The 19,916-nt window shown below is 49.7% G+C and overlaps 2 protein-coding genes across 4 annotated transcripts in view; one reads left to right on the plus strand and one right to left on the minus strand.

The window, feature by feature from the left end:
• The window catches only part of UNC45B (unc-45 homolog B (C. elegans)), a 44,053-nt gene extending 37,272 nt beyond the window's left edge, over positions 1–6,781 (minus strand). For all 3 annotated transcript variants that reach the window (XM_006890905.1, XM_006890903.1, XM_006890904.1), the window contains exons 1-4: positions 6,614–6,781; positions 6,057–6,093; positions 4,077–4,252; positions 2,552–2,641 (exon numbers count right to left, since the gene is read on the minus strand). In XM_006890905.1, the coding sequence (XP_006890967.1) occupies positions 2,552–2,641; positions 4,077–4,252; positions 6,057–6,093; positions 6,614–6,781 (471 nt within the window). The remainder of the gene's footprint in view (positions 1–2,551; positions 2,642–4,076; positions 4,253–6,056; positions 6,094–6,613) is intronic.
• A 2,253-nt stretch (positions 6,782–9,034) lies between these two features.
• Positions 9,035–18,968, plus strand: NLE1 (notchless homolog 1 (Drosophila)). Its single transcript, XM_006891055.1, has 13 exons — positions 9,035–9,086; positions 9,228–9,367; positions 10,995–11,212; positions 11,759–11,838; positions 12,513–12,589; positions 12,702–12,799; positions 13,389–13,581; positions 14,071–14,206; positions 14,367–14,413; positions 16,507–16,709; positions 17,797–17,956; positions 18,070–18,140; positions 18,956–18,968. Exons 1-13 carry the CDS (start codon positions 9,056–9,058, stop codon positions 18,966–18,968), a joined length of 1,467 nt encoding a protein of 488 aa, XP_006891117.1. The 5' UTR covers positions 9,035–9,055.
• Positions 18,969–19,916: the final 948 nt, after the last annotated feature.

Raw genomic sequence — 19,916 nt, forward strand, 5'->3', positions numbered from 1 at the left:
TTCCCCATGTGATTTGTTGTTGTATACTATAGAGTCAGATCCCATCCCTAGCTGACCCTCCAGTGGGTTTTCAGAGGCAGTTAATTGCATGGGAGGAGACTGCCCATCCTTCTCCCATGGAGCAGCTGGTGGCCTCGAACCGCATGCCTTTGGGATTGCAGTGTAACTTCTTGCCACTTAGAGCCTAAAAAACCCTCTGGAAGGTCAACTGCGAATCTGTTCTGGCTCAACAGTAGTGATGTTTTGGGGTTTGAGTTTTTTGGTTCATTTGGTGGTTTTTGTTTTGTTATTTTATACCTCAGGTAAGGAGCTCTGGTGGTTTTGTCTGTAAGGAGTTGCACTGCTGTTAACCAAAAGGCCAAGCTTCTCTGGCTGTTTGGATCTACTGTTTAGCTCTTGAGGGAAAATGATAGGCAATCTCCTCCTATGCGAATTGTAGCCTCTGAAAACCTGCTGGAGGGTCAGCTCTGAGCCGGTTCCAGTTAGAAGGCAATGGGCTAGTTATACTTTCAACACCTGCCTTCTTCCCCTTCTTCCTCCTTCAGTCTGGAGCAGAAAGCAGCAAGCAGGACCTCAGAACTGAGGGCTGGGGAAGGATATAAAACAGGAGGAGAGGGACAAGGTGGCAACCCAGATGGATGTCCAGGCAAGCGGGCCCAGAACATCATTATTCCCCATCAGCCAAGATTTTTATACTGTCAGAGCACTTTTGTCTATAAAACTCATTAAGTCCTTACAAGACTTTGTTATAGAAGATATTATATGGATTTATTGACCATAAAACCAATAAAAACTCCCCAGGCATTTCTCATCAAGTATTTAAGAATTTTAAATACTCAGATGCTTAGTTTGCCTTTTAACTCAAAAGGGCTAGAAACCAAAAACCAAATCAAAACAAAAAAACCCCAAACCCACTGCTGTCAGGTCAATTATAGCTCATAGAGGTCCTTTGGGACATAGTAGAACTGTCCTTAGGATTTCTGAACAGCCAAACCTGCAGGAAGCAGCACAACACTTAGCCTACTACTCCCTCGGAGCTCCTCAGAGGGCCCTTTAAAATAAAACCAATTTGAATAAGATGACAATATCATAGTGGTGTTGTTGTTGTGTACCACAGAGTCGGGTTTTCAGAGGCAGTTAATCACACTGGAGGAGATTGCCCATCCTTCTTCCGCAGGGCAGCTGGTGACCTCAAACCACGTGCCTTCAGCATAGCAGAGCAGCTTTTTGCTATTAGGCCACCAGAGCTCCTAAATACTGCATGATTTCCAAGTGGCTTTTTGTGCTATTTTCAAATGGAGTGAAGTGTTTTAACATGTCATTTGACCCTTTGGGTTAGGACTAAGGTGGAGCAGATAAGGCGCCCACTTTGGGTACAATAATTAAGAGGCTTCTAAAAGCTCAGTAATCAGGGTAAATAATATTTAACACAATATTGAGAAGTGTGGCAGTAGAATTGGTGGAAGATTTCATCAACAATCTGTGTTATGCAGATTACACAACCCTGCTTGCTGAGACTGAGGAAAACCTGAAGTGCTTGCTGCACAGGGTCAAGGACTGCAGCCTTCAATAGGGATTGAGGCTTCATATAAAGAAAACAAAGATTCTCACCACTGGGCCAATTGGTAGCTTCAGGGTGGATGGTGAAGTGATTGAGATTGTTCACAGCTTTCATTTGCTCGGCTCCACAGTCAACACTCTTAGCACCAGCAACCAGGAAATTAAAAGACATATTGTGATGGGAAAGTCTGCTGTTAGGGACCTCTCTAAAGTACTGAAGAGCAATGGTGTCTCTCTGGAGACTAAGGTGCGTCTGATACAGGCCATGGTCTTTGCAATCACTTGTTATGTGTCAGAGAGTTGGACTAGGGAGGATAGAAGGAGAACTGATGCCTTTGAGCTGTGGTGCTGGAGAAGAGTGTTCCTGGAGAGGGTTAAACTGTGCTGCTCCTTGGAGGCAAGGATTCTGAGGCTTCTTCTAACATACTTTGGACATGTTGTAAGGAAGGACCCGTCCTTTGAGAGGGACATCATGCTTGGGAGGTGGAGGGACAGTGCAGGAGGGGAAGGCCCTCTATGAGGTGGATTGATTCAGTGACTGGGGTAATTGGAGTGGGCGTGTTGGAGGCGGTGTGATTGGTACAGGACAGAGCAGGGTTTAGGGATGTTGTACACAGGGTCGCTATGAGTCACAAGCGACTTGACAGCACATAACAACAACTCTGCTTGGTGCATGTGTAAGCTGCCAGGTTGCTAACTGAAACATCAGTGGTTCAAAGCCACCAGACTTCTGGAAGAAAGAAGAACAATTTCTTTTCATAAGGATTTAATGGTCTCAGAAATGCGAAGGAGCGTCACCAAGTCCCTAAAGCACTGGGTTGGAGCTGCTTTCTAACCTGTTTATGTTTAGGCAGCTTTCCTCCTCGTTCTGTAAGGACACGCCTCCTCCTGGGGGATGTTACTAGAAAGTAGAGGTGAGCTGTACAGGATCAGTACTTGGCTGGTCCAGAGTGCACCCTCTGTTGGCAAGTGTCAACTGCCCAGCACTCACCTTTTCCCGCTTCTCAGACTCACTGTTCTCGTCCAGAAGGATCTCAAACATTTGCTGGACTCGTGAGTCTGTGGAGAACTGCACACGCAGCTGAGGAGAGAGAAAGAGGTGGGGAGATGAGCAGGTGTCTTCATTTATCACAGTAAATATTGAAGTTTATCACAGTAAATATTACAGAACCTACTATGGGCCCTGACCCATTCATTCATAAGTTCATATTACAAACTTTCACTGAGCAAATACGGTGTGACAAGCATTGTACTGGAGGGTGCGGGTCAAATGGTGAACAAAAGCGCCTTCCTGCCCACAGAGCTTACAGGTTAGTCATGTTGATCTCAGTAGTCTTAGAAGGGAAGGGATCATGACTTCTGTTTCAGAATCTAGCTAGTAAATAACTGTTATATCACTTCAATTTTAGAATCTAACTTGAATCTAGTTTTAGAATCGAATTGTTGTTGGTTGTCATTGAGTCGGTACAGCTGAGTGACACACATAGAGTTTGCACCGACTGATTTTTGGCGGAGAGTGCCAGGCCTTTCTAGCTTGTCTTCTTAGTCTGAATGCTCCACTGAAAACCTACTCAGCTTCGCAACCACATCCAAGCCTTCACTCACTGACAGGTGGTGGCTGTGCATGAGTTCATTGGCCAGGAATCAAGCCCAGGTTCTCCCGCATGGAAGGTGGTCTCTCACTCCCTCCCCTTCCTTCTCTGGTGGCTCCTTTATTGGTGTGTCCCCAGCCTTGAGTAGAGTCTGGACAACTTGGTGTGGTTTCACCATAGGACTATCCCAGCACATGGGCATCATCTAAGCTATCAGTCACCCTCTGCTCTTATAGAAGAGAACCTGACCCCCCCCACACACACACACACAAAGATTGCTCATGGAGAGCTGATTGGTAATTGAGCCAGTTCTAGGGTGCTTCTTCCACACCTCCCATGCAGGGTGTCTCCCTCACCCACTCCATTTTCCTAGGAAAGACTTCACGTCCCTTCTGGCTCCTGCCTTTTGTCTTCTACTGTTATCATTAGTTATCATTGAGTCAGAACTGACTCATAATTGACCCTCCAGTGGGTTCTCAGAGGCAATAAATTACACGGGAGGAGATGGTCCCTCTTTCTCCCATAGAGCCACTAGTGGATTTGAACTGTGTGCTTTTAGGTTGACAGCATAACTCCTTACCACTAGGTCACCAGATCTCCCTCTGTCTCCCACTAATTTATTCCCAATTCCCAGGTTATCTCTTGCTTTTGTCCTCCAAGAAAGAGAATATATTAAAATAAATAACTAAAACTTTTTATTAAGATTTTACATTTGAAACCCCCGAGGTCTAGTGCTTGCTGGTTTGTGCCCTCAGAGAAGCCACTGCCTCCTCTGAGCTGTCCTGGGGAGCCTGCCTGCACGTCACCTGCTCTCTCTGGATGTGGAGACAGGATAACTCTGTGTCATGTCCCGTTTCCTGGCCTCACTGTCCTTGCTAGGAATAGGTGAGAGAAGCAAAATTTGTGGGAAGGCCATGGGCTCACCTTCTCCTGGATGCTGATGTTGAGCCTCCGCAGAGTCTCCTGGAAGTTCTGGTTCTTCGGCTCGAGGGTGGCACAGCGCTGCACGTCCTTGAAGGCCTGGTCCAGCTTCCCCAGATGCTCCATGGCCTGGCATCGCCGATACAGAGCCTTGATGTCCGAGGAGTTGATGTCGATAGCTAACAAGGCGAGAATTGCAGCCTCAGGCAGACAGGCTCCAGACCACCCACTTCCACCCCCACTGCCCCAACTCCAGGAACTGTGCTCTTGCCTGATCTCTGTGTCTTCTTGGAGATTATCCACCCTCCCTTGTGGCCTATATGCCTCAGTTTCTCATGATTAGGGCAAGAGTAAGAACTATAGCTTCTCAAGGGTGGAAGAGACCTTATAGATCATCTCATCTAATTCCTGCTACAGGATTCGTGCCAGCACATCCAGTTGATGTTTGCATACTTCCAGCAATGGGGAGCTCCCTACTTCTCAAGGGAGATAGGCAGCTGGACAATGACTAGGAATAACAGAAGAAGAATTGATGTCCGTGAGCTGTGGTGCTGGAGAAAAGTATTGAATGTACCATGGACTGCTAAGAGAACAAACAGGTTTATCCTAGAGAGTGAAATCAGGTGCTCCTTGGAGGCAAGGATTCTGAAGCTCTGTCTGACATACTTTGGACATGTTGCAAAGAGGGACCCATTCTTGGAGAGAGACATCATGCTTGGGAAGGTGGAGAGACAGCACAAGAGAGGAAGATCCTCAATGAGATGGATTGACTCAGTGACTAGGTTAATTGGCTTAGGTGTGTCAGAGATGATAAAGTTGGCTCAGGATAGAGCAGGGTTCAGAGCTTTTGTACTTAAGGTCGCTGTGAGTCGCAAGTGACTTGACGGCATGTAACAACAATGACAATTACAAGTATTTTGAAATATGTTTCCCTGTAACTTTGTCCCCTTGTCCAAATCCAGCCCTGGAAGGTGAAATCCAATTCCTCCTCCTATGAAAGCCTTCTAGGTATTTGAAGGCAGCTCCCCATCCCACCTGGGAGTGCCTTTTCTGAGCTAAATATTGCCATTTTCCTCAGCTGTTCACATGACAGATTTCTAGTCCTTTCTCAGGCTGGGTCCTACCTCCTAAATTCACCTTGTATGTCATCAAAGATTAAGATCAAACCCCAAACAGACCTGTGGCAAGGAGAGCCTCCTTCATTCTGTACATTATGTCCTAAAAATAGGACTGCAACTCTGGGCAGCCTTTCTCTTTCAATCAAGGCTTGAGTCTATAATCTCTCAGAACCTGAGGCCCTGCAGCTCCTGCTGGCCGGAGCATCTCACTCAGCCTTCCGAAGAACTCTCATTGCCACTGAGTCAGAATCAACTCACAGCTGACCCTCCCCTGGGTTTCCTAAGCTTTGTAAAAACCACAGAGGAGGAGATTACTCATCATTCTCCTGAAGAGTTTTCACCAGAGAGGTGTGGCCTTCGGGACAGCAGTGCAACTACCTATGGATGAGGTCACTAGAACTCCCTTGGACTCCCTCAGCCCCCCAGGAGTGGACTAAACTGATCTGGCTGTTTTGGGGAACTCCAAGATAAACATTGTCTTCCTGACCCAACAAAGTAGGGTATGTCCATGACTGTGGCCAAAGGATTTCAGAAATATGCCTTCAAGAGAGCGGCCCCCGTGTAGTCAATATTGTTGTTGTTGTTATGTGCCGTCGAGTCACCTGCGACTCATAGCTGCATTGAAAAGCAAGGAACTCGTACAATATTATTCAAAATGGGTGACCCTGGAGGACATTATGCAATATGTAATTAAATTTGCAAAACTCTGGCTTGGGTAAATCTTTTACATCGAGGGATGGGCGACCTGACATTTGCCCCATGTTGCTGGGCTGGCATTTGTCAGTCATTCCTGTACGTGTCAGGGCCATGGAGTCAGAGACCCAAGGTGGAAACTCGGATGGGGAGCAGGGCTGGGGCAGCTTACCTCGTGATGCATCTGAAGCTGCCTGAGCGTAGCTCTCCTGGGAAATGAGGAAGGAGACTCAGTTAATATGAGCCCTATGTGGAAAGAGCCAGAGGCTTTGTTATGAGGGGAGCAACAAAAAACGTTGAGGGGAGGAAAAAAAGGTCAAGGGATGTTGTTCGCAGCTGAGTACAGAAAAGTGGATGAGATTTGGGATCAAGCAGAGCTGGGTTTGAATCTTAGCTCCGCCACTCACTACCTGGGAGGTCGGGAGCAAGTTAGCTCTGTGAGCCTCAACGTTCTCATCGGCAGTATGGGGATGAGAGCAACTATCTCACAGGGTTATTAGCAAGGTGCCATGAGAACCTGGAAGTACCATCATGGGGCCTAGCCCAGAGGTTTTCATCCCAACCGGCTGTTCTGATGTGGAGAATTTCTGTCTTCTTGACACTCTACAAAGGGGTGGGGCAGAGCTGTCTCTTGAGGGAATGAAATGAGAGGGGTTCTCCTCTCGCCTGAGGGGTGTGGATAAGAGGGGCTGGGACAATAGAAGCTTGCCACCCAGCCCTCAGCCAAACCGTTTTCAGGCCACAGGCTGCCCGGTTCCGATAGAGCGTGGCCAGCAGGGCCTTGTCCTTGGTCAGCTTCAGGGCCTGGCTGTAGCTCTTCACTGCGGCCTTGTAGTCCTGGACCTGGAAGTGCCGGTTCCCTTCCTCCTTAAGCTGCACTGCCTCAGCCTCTGCCATCTGTCGAAGAGAAGCCGTCAATCTCACCCCACCCTCACTCTGTATCAGGGCTGGTCAGTCTCTCCTGACCCTCACTCTGGACCAGGGCTGGTTCCTCTCCTCTAGGATAGCTCCATGGTTAAGCTTCACCCCAAAGGATCCCATGCCCCAGACTCCCAATTTCACTGCCCCAGGAGGACACAGCAGCTGAGCAGAGCACGGCCCATATTGAGAAGGGTCTCCGTGTCCTTGTGCCTCACTCTGTCCCCCGAGCTTGGACGAGTGAAGTCCCCACTCCAAGGCCTAGACTTTTGTTGTAGTCCTTCCCTCCCAGTCCCTCACCTCGCTGCCTGGCCCAGGGAACACTCAGCTCACCTTCTCAGTGAGGATCTGTGCTTCAGTGATGTGACCCTCCAGCCAGCCAGCCTGGCTCTGCCCCTCCCAGCCCCCACTCAGGAGACTTTATCTCCGTTGCCAGTGATTACAGACCATATTTGGCCATGGGGGCAGGTGCCCCTGGAGTATGTCATTGACACTTGAGGCCCTCCCACTCCCCCCGACAGGACTGACCACCCCTTGCCTGATAGGGACAGTTCCAGGGTTTCAGGAATTGAAACCCTAAAAAAGAGAAAGAAAGATCCAGAAGGAATGGGAACATTGCCTCCCCCCACTGAGCCCTCTCCCTAGACACAATTATAATACCCCTTCTCTTCCTCCATCCCAGATAAATAGCCTTCCCCCACCCCCAACCACTGCTATTTTGGGAGTAGAGTGACAGCTGAGGGGCTGGCAGACTGGGACATACAGAGCAGCTGCCCAGTGCCCGGACCGACTGGAGACTTCCAGAAATGCCTCTCTGGAAGGAGAGGGGAGGGAGAGGAGAGGAGATAAATGTTCTGTCCATCTTTCATTTATCTAATAGCTCCCCATCTTGTGTAGCATCAACACCACCTCACAGCAACCCTGCAAAATAGAGCTGAACTGCTTGCTCATAGAGTTCCCAAGGCTTCGAGGAAGTGGACTGCCACGTCCTTCTATGGACTGGCTGGGAGGTTTGAGCCACTGACCTATCAGTTTGCAGCTAAGTGCTTTAACCACTGCCCTACCAGGACTCCTTCCTACTTGTCTACAATTCCCAAAGTCCTTCACTTGCTGAAAATGCCCTTGTTTTTCAGAACGACCAGCAGGACTTACTTCTCAGTGGACTGTACACTTGTCTCTTGTTCAGCTCCATCTGCGTCTAGCAAGTCTGTTTCTAGAGTGGTCAGCCTGCCTCTCCCATTAGACTGGCAGCCTTCTGTGGATGGACTTCATAAATCCTTTATCACACAGAGATCTTCTCCCAGGGTTAAGAACTGATCAGACTGGGAATTCCCTGAGATAAATGGCTGTCAGAACAGACCCATAGCTGACCCTCCAGCAGGTTTTCAGAGGCAGTTAATCACAAGGAAGGAGATTGCCCATCCTTCTCCAGAGCTGCTGGTGGATTTGAACCATGAGCCTATATATATATGTTGTTGTTGTTATATGCCATCAAATTGCCTGTGACTCTTAGTGACCCTATGTACAACAGCCCTAAACCCTGCTCTGTCCTGTCCCAACCTGTCTTCAACACACCTACCCAAATGATTGCAAAGACCCTGGGCTGTATCAGGCGCACGTTAGTCTCCAGACTGACATCGTTGCTCTTCAGTACTTTGGAGAGGTCTCTGACAGCAGACCTCCCCAATATATATAGTTTCCTGAATTTCAACCTGTTTCCTAAATAGACTGAGTTCCAGGAAACTGTATATCAGCAGAGAGATTTACAAAACCAGAGATTATCTTGCGTAAGGCAGAAATTATTTCTTTAAAAAATGTATCAAGTCAGTTAATACTTGATGAGTACAAAAGGAAAATATTTCTATAATTATCGCAAAGTAGTAACAGTGCTGATGTTAAGTGTCCCAAGCATTGTCTAACTCTGACTTGAGGGAACATTGAACTTCTCTGAAGGATTCTGCATCTATACAATACAATGGGGCAAGAATTCCTGTTCTGAAGAATCATAAGATGTCTGTATCCTGGAAGGCACTGGGAAGAACTGAGTGTGGAGGCAGCGGTCCCTTCTAAAGGGAGGTTATTAAGATGATTCCCGCCCCCCATTGAGCCCCCTGCTAACCCCTGAGGCCAAGGGAGGCGCAACATTTCCCCTCCGGACCACCAGGGGGCAATGTTGCAGGTTGCAGCACTTCCCTTCCATGGGGATGGCGCTCTGTTCCGCCGGAGTCTGTCTCCTCCACGTGGGGACGCAGGATGGCGGCGGCGGCGGTGTCAGTGGCGGTAGGTGCGCGTGATGAGAGCGGGGGCCTCCACATCCGTGAGCTCGGGCTTCAGGGTTCTGGAGGCCGGAGGGAGGGGGAAGCGGGGGCCTCTCTCTCTGGCTGCGCGGCTGACTCGCACCCCTCTTTCTCCGTACAGGGTGAAGCAGCGGCTGCGCCTGACATGCAGAGGCTACTAGTGCAGTTCCAGGATGAGGGCGGGCAGTTGCTGGGTGCCCCGTTCGACGTACCGGTGGACATCACCCCGGACAAGCTGCAGCTCGTGTGCAACGCGCTACTGGCCCAGGTGAGCGGCGGGCGGGAGCAGCTGCGCATCCCTCCCTGGGGGTGGGGATGGGGGGGGTAGGGGTCCACTAGGGTGCATCTTTCCGGAAAGTAAACGAAGGTCTGATGTCCCAGGTCCCCCCACTAATACTGATTGTAACTGTTGCATCCCATCATGAGTTCGCGGCTGAGTCGCCCACTTCTGGGGAAGGTCAGAAGATGTCCTCTGTGAAAGCATTTTACCTGCAGAGAGACTTAATTTTAAACACATTGAGTGTAATCGCATTGTTTCCTCTTCACAGCCCCTGAGACAGACATATAATAACCTCATTTTACAGTGTGGCCCAGCCGGATTGGATTATTTACATAATGCTTGCTACCTGTCATCAGGAGGAGCTGGTCCTGTCATGCTTAGGAAAGTCAGTAAAGGAGAGGAAGCCCCTCAATGAGATGGATTAACACAGTGACTTAACAATAGCCTTAATTAAACACAGCGATATTTGGGGGGGTGTCACAGCATCAGACAAGATTTTGTTCTATTGTACAGTGTGGTTATGGGTCGGAGCCGATCCAACCCACCTAAACCACCTGAAAGGTTGGCAGTTTGAATTCACCTAGAAGCATGTGGTAAGAAGCTGTTCTGCCATTCCAAAGGCACTTTGTTTGAATCCACCAGCTGCCCTGCGGGAGGATCAACAGCTTCCTGTACAATTTACTGCCTCTGAAAACCCGCTGAAGGGTCAGCTGTGGGTTGGTTCCATCTCTGTGGTACACAACAACAAACAGCAGCAGCCCCGCTTCTGAAGAAAAGCCTAGTTTATGTGCCCTGTAGTCGGAACCGACTCTGTGGATTTTCAGAAGCTGTAAATATTGTGGGGGACATTACCCATCATTCTCCTGCAGAGCGGCAGGTGGATTCGAACTACATGCCTCCCTTAAAGATTACAGCACCCCACCCCACCCCTCCTGGAGAAAAGCTATAGCGCACCCAGGATTGCAGTGAGTCACATGCACTTGCTGGCAGTAGAACATAAAATCTTGTTACAATAAAAATTCAAGCTTTTAACCTCTATATTATTAGTTCAGGAGAAAGGTGGACAGTTTCCTGTCATGTGATTTCTTTTGCCTCTGAAAATCCACTGGATGGTCAGCTGTGACTTGGTTCGTTTTTCAAAGTGCTACCTGGGGGTGGGGGCAAGCTTGTTACAAATGTAGTTTCTGAACCCTCCTTCAGATTTACAGAACCAGATTCTACGGGTAAAACAATCTGTGTTTTAAACAAGACTTTTGGATGCTTCTTAGGCATTATGTGGCATTGTTTGTATGTGGGGGTGTGTGGGGTGTGGTGGTTTGAGAAGTACTGCATCGTTCTAAGCTAGCCCTAATCCCTGACATTTGTTTTCATTTTGAAGAGTACTGAATCCCTTGGTTATCAGCAATGTCTCCCTCCCAGAGTACTTTGTAAATCTCCTTTCAGACTCTTCTGGGCATGCAGGGATCTTGCTGAATGAGAAGTGACAAAGGTACCATGCAGGTTTTCTGAAGACAAGGAGGTTTCACCTTCCCACAAGTCAGTGAGCACCCTCTTGGGTGGAAGGCTGCCCCTGCATGGGCCTTAATGGGGGTTGCTGTTTGTCCTTGTCCTCCAGGAGGATCCCCTGCCGCTGGCCTTCTATGTCCATGATGCTGAGATTGTGTCCTCTCTGGGGAAGACGCTGGAGTCTCAGGCAGTGGAGACAGAGAAGGTCCTCGACATCATCTATCAGCCTCAGGCTATCTTCAGGGTCCGAGCCGTGACCCGCTGCACCAGCTCCTTGGAGGGTCACAGTGAGGCTGTCATTTCCATAGCTTTCAGCCCCACAGGAAAGTAAGGACATCAGCAGAATTGGGGAAGGGAAGGGAGGGGTTCAAGCACTGACTGAGGTTAACATGGTCCTCTCTCGTTAGGATCAGCACCGTAAGGCCAGAGTCATGGGCTCAGAGTGACTTCGCCATGGCCAGTGATGGTTGATTCCCAAAGGCCAAAGTCACCTTCCTTGGGCAAAGCCCTCCTGGACTTGATGTCAGGGGATTGGGCCTATAAGCCTGGTTGCGTGACTTGGCCAGATCATTTAATTTTTCCAAATTTATTCTTCTTATGTGAAATCAGGAATATTTACTCCTCCTGAAGATAATGAGGTTCTTCAAAAGTTGACTGTCGCAGAGCCCATTCCTTTTAGGAAGGAAAGGGGGCAATTAGTCTGGGATCTTTTCCCAGATGGCACCAGTTTTCTAGTCCTCCTCCTCAGGGGAGAGGGAAAATACAGGTCCTGGATTCTGCTCACAGAGATAAGTGGGTAGGTGGGTGCAGCGCCTCCAGAATGGAACCCCTTGTTCACCACTGCTGAAGTCGAGCCACCTTTCTTTCCCCCAGGTACCTGGCCAGTGGCTCCGGGGACACCACTGTGCGCTTCTGGGATCTCAGCACTGAGACGCCACATTTCACATGCAGAGGTCAGCATGCGGCTAGTTAGGGGGTCTTAACACTGTGGTGGGCAGCTGATTCAGTCAGCTTTTTAGCTCTTGAGTTGTGTGGAAGAGAGTCCAGCCCCTTGAAAAGTAATCCATATGAGGTCCGCCTCTGGCACCTGTTTAGTGGCACATGTTCCTCAGTGTGTCCTGTGTCTTTGAGTCTACAAACCTCAGAGAATAGTCAAGAGTCAGTGTGAAGTGGTGGGAAGGGCAGACTGGGAGTCCCAGGTTACACCTAAGCGCTGAAAGCTCTCACACTCACTGGGCTTCAGAATCACCTGGAGGTCTTATTAAATACACAGAGCTGAGTCCACCTTCAAGTCTGCTTGAGTTGACCTCGAGGACTGAGAATTTGTGTTTCTAGCAAGCTCCCAGTGCTTTACTTGTCTGGGTCCTTCTGTGTTTATTGTTACTTGTTACTGAATCTGGTAAGTCAGGGCTGTGTCATATGTAATAAAAGAAAGTGTTACCCAGTCTGCTCTGCGCCTTCTTCATGCGCCTTGCTGTTTGAGTCCATAATTGCTCATTCTTTTTTTTCGATGTTCCTTTATTCAACAAACAGTTATGGAGCCCTGCAGTGTACCAGGCTTACTAACACTTAGGGTAAAGGAAGAAAGAGACATTGGTCCCCCTTTTCCCCTTCTTCTGTCTCTTAGGTCACAGACATTGGGTGCTTAGCATATCCTGGTCCCCAGACGGCAAGAAGCTGGCTTCTGGCTGCAAGAATGGCCAGGTAACTGGTCAGAAGGGGATTCAGGGAGGAGTGGAGGGGCTAGGAGGTGAGTGGAGGACCCGTGGTGAGGCCAGGGACTGGTTGTGGGATTTAATAAGTTTCTGTTCTTCAGATTCTCCTGTGGGACCCAAGCACTGGGAAGCAGGAGGGCAGGCCCCTCGCCGGCCACAGCAAGTGGATCACGGGCCTGTGCTGGGAGCCCCTCCATAAGTAAGTGAGCGGTTAGAGCTCTGGGGAGCAGCGTGCAGGCTATGGAGACAAGGAGCCAGGGCTCTGAAACTGCCTCCCTTTCCTACTCACAGGAGGGGTTTTGTAATTTCTTTTATTGTGTTTTAAGTGAAAGTTTACTGAACAAATTTGTTTTTCGATCAACCGTTCATACACATTTTTCCTAGCTTTAGTTGCAATTCCCTCAGTATAACAAACTCTTAATTCCTCTGTGGGGCCCCTGTATCCATTTATCTTTCCATTTCCAGCCTTCTGAGCTTTGTTTTAGGACAGATGCTGCCCTTTTAGCCCCATATGGTTAATTGGTCTGGAAATATGTTCCTCACCAGAGAAGTTTGATATGATAGAGAAGTGGGCAGTGTGATTAACGGTTAACAGCTTAGCAGGCTGGGACAGTCTTCCACTCACGTTACTATCCGTAAAAGGCTGCTCTGAGAACTGAAGGGAGATCTTGGGCTTAGGAAGCTGACAGCTCATCGCTGGCCTTGGTGCTGAGGGTGGGAGGGGCCATGGGAAGGCAGGTGCTGCTGGATTAGAAATGAAGTCACCTCTCCCTTCTTCTCCCTGTTAGGAACCCCGAATGCCGCTACTTGGCCAGCAGCTCCAAGGACGGCAGTGTGCGGGTGTGGGACACGATGGCAGGCCGCTGTGAGCGCATCCTCACTGGGCACACACAGTCGGTCACCTGCCTCCGGTGGGGAGGGGACGGGCTGCTTTACTCCGCCTCCCAGGACCGCACCATCAAAGTGTGGAGAGCTCACGATGTACGTGCCCAAGGGTCTGGGAAATGTCAGGTCATGGGGTGTGGGCTCTGGGGGAGCCCTGATGGCAGTGAGCCTAACTTTTCTGACGGACCCAGTGTCCAGTGGTTAATGTATAGAACCAAGACTGAAAATTCCTGTCGTGTAGAAAAGCCTGTTTTGCTCTTTCAGACCCACCATCTTTTACATTGGTTTGACTGGAGCCTTTTTCTTCTGGCATGTTTTTACCTCGCCTCTGTGAAGCCCATTTTCAGAAACCTTAATTTAGACCCATACCTTTATTTGACAGAGGAGGGAACTAAAATCTAGTGGGGGGTGACCTGACGAAGGTCACAGTAAATGCAGGGTGACAGTGGACCAGTGTCCTAATTCTCAGTCCTCATGCTATCGCATGCCACATCTGAAACCGATCTGAGGGTGCGGGTCTCCTAAGGGTCAAAACGGGGGTGCGTGTGTGTCATTCTGTGTGACCTGTTGCTCCCTCTGCCTCAGGGTGTGCTGTGCCGGACGCTGCAAGGCCATGGCCACTGGGTGAACACCATGGCGCTCAGCACTGACTATGCTCTACGCACTGGGGCCTTTGAGCCCGCCGAGGCCTCTGTTAACGCCCAAGACCTCCAAGGGTCCTGTGAGTGAGCAGAGGAGGAGGAGTGGGGGCTGCTTGGGTGTGCTGCTTGGGATAAGCTGGTTCTCTGGCTTAAGGGTGTGGGTGGGATCGTTTGTGTTGAATTTTCTAACGAGCCTTATTTCTCATCCCTCATCTCCTGCCCCTCCGGTGCCTGACACAGTGCAGGAGCTGAAGGAGAGGGCTCTGAGTCGGTACGACCTCGTACGGGTGAGTATGTGCTGGCTGCCTACGACTGGTCTCCTTAAGCTCTCTCCGAGGACCTTCACCACATCTCTCTTCTAGGCGCAGCTCAGAGTGTACCTTTTCTAGAAAGGTTTTTGGTCTTTGGGGTGTTTTTTTTTCCTCTGTTTTTTGTTAGTCGAGTGAATGTTTGCAGAGCAAATTGATTTTCCATTCAGCAAATTCTGTTACCCATTTCCATTTGCCTTCCTGCCTTCTGAGCTTGTTCTCTGGGCAAACACTGCCCTTTGAATTTGTGTAGTCACTGTTTTTTGGCTTTGTTTGTTTGTTTGTTTGTTTTGGGTTTGGTTGAGGGGGTTTTTTGTAGTCTATTGTTTTAAGGAGTGCATTCCTTCCTGATGTTATTGATCATCTTAAATAGGCCTGTCTGTTGTTTGGCCACTGAGTCTTGGTGGCTTAGTAGGTTACAAGTTGGACTGCTAACCAGAAGTTCAGCAGTTCAAATCCATCAGCTGCTCTTTGGGATAAAAAAATGGAAGCCTGCTGGGTTACCATGAGTTGGAATCCAGTCAGTCAATGACTGTAGCATTATTTGGCTGGAAGTTGAGTTGCTGGGGTAGTTTCAGTTTCAGCCCTCAAGCCTGATTAAGGGGCATAGGCTCTGAGATCTCCACCGCTAAGCCTGGTCTTTTTTTTTCTTTGTCTTTTTTCTTAATTTTGCGTTTTGTTCCACATTTTACTCTTATGCTATCAATTTTATTTAGCTTGTCAGTTAAGTATGTTATTTACATGGTCTAAGGTTTAGTGGATAGAAAAAAGTACACAATGAGAGGTCGCATAGACAAACCATTCGTTCTAGAAGCAGCCAGCACTGTTGCCAGTATCTTCTGTCTGTTTCTTGAGGTTTTATACACACCCACCCCCGTGTGTATTCGCAGTATATACATAGAAACTTACAGAAACACTTACATATTCATACCCAAACATAAAGTTCTTCTCCTCTAAACACACCACTCTGTACCTACCTTTTTTGCATAATTCAGTGGCCTAAGAATTATTCCATGTTGGTACATAATTTCTTTTTTCCTTTAGGGGAAATGGCTTGCCTAGTGATATAAGAATTAACTAATAGCTACTTCCTGTGAGGCAAACATTAAAGATGGCCCAGCTGTCCAACTTTTCTAAGCTCCTGTATTATTGTCGCCAGCACTGGCTATTCTCATCTCCTAAGCGTGCTGCCTCCCGCCTTTCGGTTCAGTTTTTCACTACAGTGCCTGAGAATTCATGACCCATACTTTGCGTTAGTGGTTTACTGGGGAAGTCACAGGACATAGTTTGGGCTTAGGAACCTCTTGGGATACAGTTGGTGATCAGGATGCTGCTTCTCACCCTCCGCTGCCGGGTCCCCGCTTAGGCTCATGGGGCAGGTACAGCTCTCATCTCTGAGTCACATGACCCCCTGCAGCTGTGTGTCTTGCAGTGATCTGGCCTTGCCATCTCATGCCACTGTTGTCCTAGTCACCGTGCCATGTTACAGCTCCTCACTGGCTCTCCGTGTCTCCCTTTAAACCTAGCCGGATGGCAAAAATAACCAGTCCCCTCTTGTGCATGGTGTCACCCCAATAAAGATTCCGGGCACCTTATTGGCATTAACAGCAAATGGCCCAGTCCCCTTGGCGTACCACAAGCAAATGTATTTTCACAGACTCACCTAACCAGATACAAGTCATAGACTGGACAGTGACTGTGGTGGTTGTTGTGTACCATCAAGTCACAACTGACCTATAGCTCACCCTCCAGTGGGCTTTCAAAAAAACAGTAAATTGCACAGGAGAAGATTGCCCAGCTTTATCCTACAGAGCAGCCAGTGGATTTGAACCATGTACCTTTGCCTTGGCAGCCCATTTCCTCACCTCTGAACCACCGGAGTAACAGGAAAGGCTGTATTAAGTAGTTGGTCGCACCGTATCCTGGGTCCCCTGTGAGTTGGTGATTGGCCCCAGCCTCCTTTTTGTTAGCCTTCGCCTCTGTCCCTGATGCTGTAAGAAGTGGTGTGTGTGCTCCTGAGGTCAAGCTCTCCTCTTGGCCTTGTGTCAGCAGTGTGGCTTCTTCCTCCTCAGGGTCAGGGTCCAGAAAGAATGGTGTCCGGCTCAGATGATTTTACCCTATTCCTGTGGACCCCTGCGGAGGACAAGAAGCCCCTTGCACGGATGACAGGACACCAGGCCCTTGTCAACCAGGTGCTCTTCTCCCCTGACTCCCGCCTCATCGCCAGTGCCTCCTTCGACAAGTCCATCAAGCTCTGGGATGGCAGGACTGGCAAGTGAGTGGAAGTGGGGGGAAAGGGGGAGGAGCTCAGCTCTGCCAGGCCAGCAGTGGCCTTGGGCAGGTGTTTGGATTTACTGAGTTCAGTGACATGGAGAAAGGGTCCTCTACTTGTCAGCTTCCCCACCCTCCTTGTTGCGTACCATCAAATTGAATCGACTGGCACAGGAAGAGATTGCCTCTCCTTCTCTAGCAGAGCATCTGGTGGATTTGAACCATGCACCTTCAGGATTGCAGCGCAGCTTCTTGCCACTAGGCTACCAGTGCTCCCTTACTTGTCAGTTTTGTTACAGGAACTAAATGAGATGGTTCTTTAGGGTGCAAAATGGACCCTGAAAGTATTCACTCATTTCACAGCTAAGGAAAGGAATTAAAGCTGGTCAAAGGGCGAGGGAAGCAGTAGCCCTGGAGTGGGTGGAGTGGTAGGTTTGTGTTGTCACTGGTACCTGATCCTCGCTCCTCAGTCCGTAGCCCACAGGACAACGGTGTCAGCCTCACCTGGGTGCTTGATGGAGATGCAGAGCCTTAGGTCTGCTCCAGCTCACCTGCATCACAGCTTGCCTTATAACAGGGTCCCCAGATGCTGCTTCCACCCTTTAGAATGTGAGAAGCTCTGGTGTCACAAGGCTGCATGAGCTTGGGCTGGTTAGGTTGAAGGTACACCAAAGTCCCGGGCAAGAAGAGGAAAAGGGCCAAGGGAACCTTACTAGGTCTGAAGGGGAGCTGATAAGACACAGCTAGTCTTTATGGATTTGAAAGTCGCAGGTGGGTTTGGCCCACTGGCCCCTGTGCCACCTGCTGTCCTGTGTCTGACATGTTGGTGGGGTTGCTGTCTGTCTGGTTAGCTGAGCAGATTGGCTAAGACATGCAGAGTTGTGCAAATCCAGAGGTCTGGCAAGAGGAACCCTAGAAAGAACTCATTGGCAGAAATGTTCATAGTAATGACCACGAATGCTCCCATTGATCTGGCATGGAAACTAGTCTGTAAGATTTGGTTCCAGGTAGTTCGAGAGCCACTGTGCTGGGTTTAGGGGACCCTCAGTCCACGTTTGAAGGTCTGATAACTGCCCTCGTCTCTGGCTCAGGTACCTGGCCTCCCTGCGGGGCCACGTGGCAGCTGTGTACCAGATTGCATGGTCAGCTGACAGCCGGCTCCTGGTCAGCGGCAGCAGTGACAGCACGCTCAAGGTTTGGGACGTGAAGGCCCAGAAGCTGGCAACCGACCTGCCCGGCCATGCCGATGAGGTACTGCTGTCCAGAGTCAGGAGGAAGGGTGGGACTGGAAGCTGGCACTCCTGAGCTGTGGCCTGCTTCTCGGCCTCCCTTCTAACACTCCCCCTGCCCACCTCTCGGTTTAGGTATATGCTGTGGACTGGAGTCCTGATGGCCAGAGAGTAGCAAGTGGTGGGAAGGACAAGTGCCTGCGGATGTGAGTTTGGGGGAGATGGTGACTGCCCTGAACTTGCTTGCTCTTACAGTCTTTCCGTTCGGGTGTTGAATTCTGGGAGATGCTGGTGCCCTGATTGCTTTGAGGTGGTATTTGGAGCCAGGGCCTCAGTGGGCTGGTGGGAGGTTTACAGGAATTATGGGTTGTTGTTGTTATGTGCCATCGAGTTGCTGGCGACTCATAGCGACCCTGTGTACAAGAGCCACAAACCCTGCTCTATCCTGTGCACTGCCAGTTCCGAGGCAGGAGTGAGTCCAGGGCTTTTTCCAGAATGTGGTCATGGTGCTTTGTTGGAGCCCTGAACTTCAGAGTATTCAGACCCGTGTTCAAATCTTGGTTCTACCTTCCAGTGTGCAATCTTTGAGGACGTGGTTAACATACTTCTTTTTCTTGTTCTTAGTTGTGTTTTTTTGTTTTGGGATTCCCCCCCCCCCAATTCATTGTTGTACATTTTCCTCCCTTCCCCCTCTGGGTTAGCTTGTTTCTTAGGAATATCAGCTCTCACCAGACTGCTGAGAGGATGACGGATATGAGGGGCAACAGACTATGGGACCTGAAGCATTATGCATTTGTAAAGAGATACAGTTGTTGCTAGATGGTTATGGTGGGCTCCCCAGGGACCTGTAGAGGACCTGGCTAAGGTGGGCCATGAGTAGCTGAGTGGCCAGAGCAGAGGTGGCAGCCAGGATCTAGCCGAATGTGAAGTCAAGCCACAGGCCCTTCTCTGCTGGAGACTCCTAGGATTATAGGTGACCTCCCCACGTGGGATCTCCATCCTGACTCTCTCTTCTCCGCAGATGGAGGCGATGAGATCCCACAGTTCTGACTCCCACCTGGACTCCGCCACTGCCAGCTGCCTACTGCGACCAAAGACACGGTGACAGTTCACACAGCCATGTCCCCAGAGGGGACCCTGCAAGCAGGTTCTGTTGTCCTTGGACAGACTCTAGTGGGATCTCCCACAGCTTGTCTGTCTAGACCACCTAGAGCTGCAAGTCCAAGGCCGCTGGACGTCATCAAGAGCTCAGCCCTTGACCATCACCCTTTCCTTTGTTGGTCTTGGCGGAGGCTGGCAGTATGGCTGGACCCCTGCTGCTTCCTGCCTCTATCCTCAAGCTCTCTTCAGGATCAGATTGCAGATTCTTTGATAAAATAAATTATTTATATTTTACGTGTTCGGGCTGTAACTCCTTGAGAATCCCAGGGTTCAGCCAAGGACAGCTGTTTGTCTAGCCTCCCAACTCTACATGGACTGTACACTAAAACTATACGGGCCGGAATGCGACCTCTCCTCCACTTGCTCTGCCTGTCTGAGGGAGGCCACGTGACTGCCGCCTCCACCCAGCCAGCAGGAGGGAGCTGACTCAAGCTGGCCGAAAGGAGCCAGAGAGGACCGTCTAAGGCTGTGCTGTGGCAGCCCCTAGCCACATGTGCCTCAGTCTGTTCACTAGAATGAAAGACTTAGAAAGGCAGTTCCTCAGTCACTTGAGATGAAAGGTTACTGGCCTACACAGCAGGTATAGGAGAGTTCTGTTGGACAGTGTGCCCTAAGGGACACTGTCTTCAGCCTCTCCTGCAGCTTCTGCAGAGCACAGAGTCCTCCTTGTGGTCTTAGAAGTCATGAAAGGGATCCCCACCGGCTGCTCTCAGATCCTTGACCAAGTTCTCATCCTCATTCGTGCCTCCGTTGATACCTGCTCGAGTAGAGCTTCCAAACCATCCTTGTAAAACCCTTCCCTGCTCCCCTGCACGCAGGAT

The sequence above is a fragment of the Elephantulus edwardii genome, unplaced genomic scaffold (genome assembly GCF_000299155.1).
Source record: "Elephantulus edwardii isolate Elephantulus edwardi_28Jun2011 unplaced genomic scaffold, EleEdw1.0 scaffold00094, whole genome shotgun sequence".
In the NCBI taxonomy this organism is placed as follows: domain Eukaryota; kingdom Metazoa; phylum Chordata; class Mammalia; order Macroscelidea; family Macroscelididae; genus Elephantulus; species Elephantulus edwardii.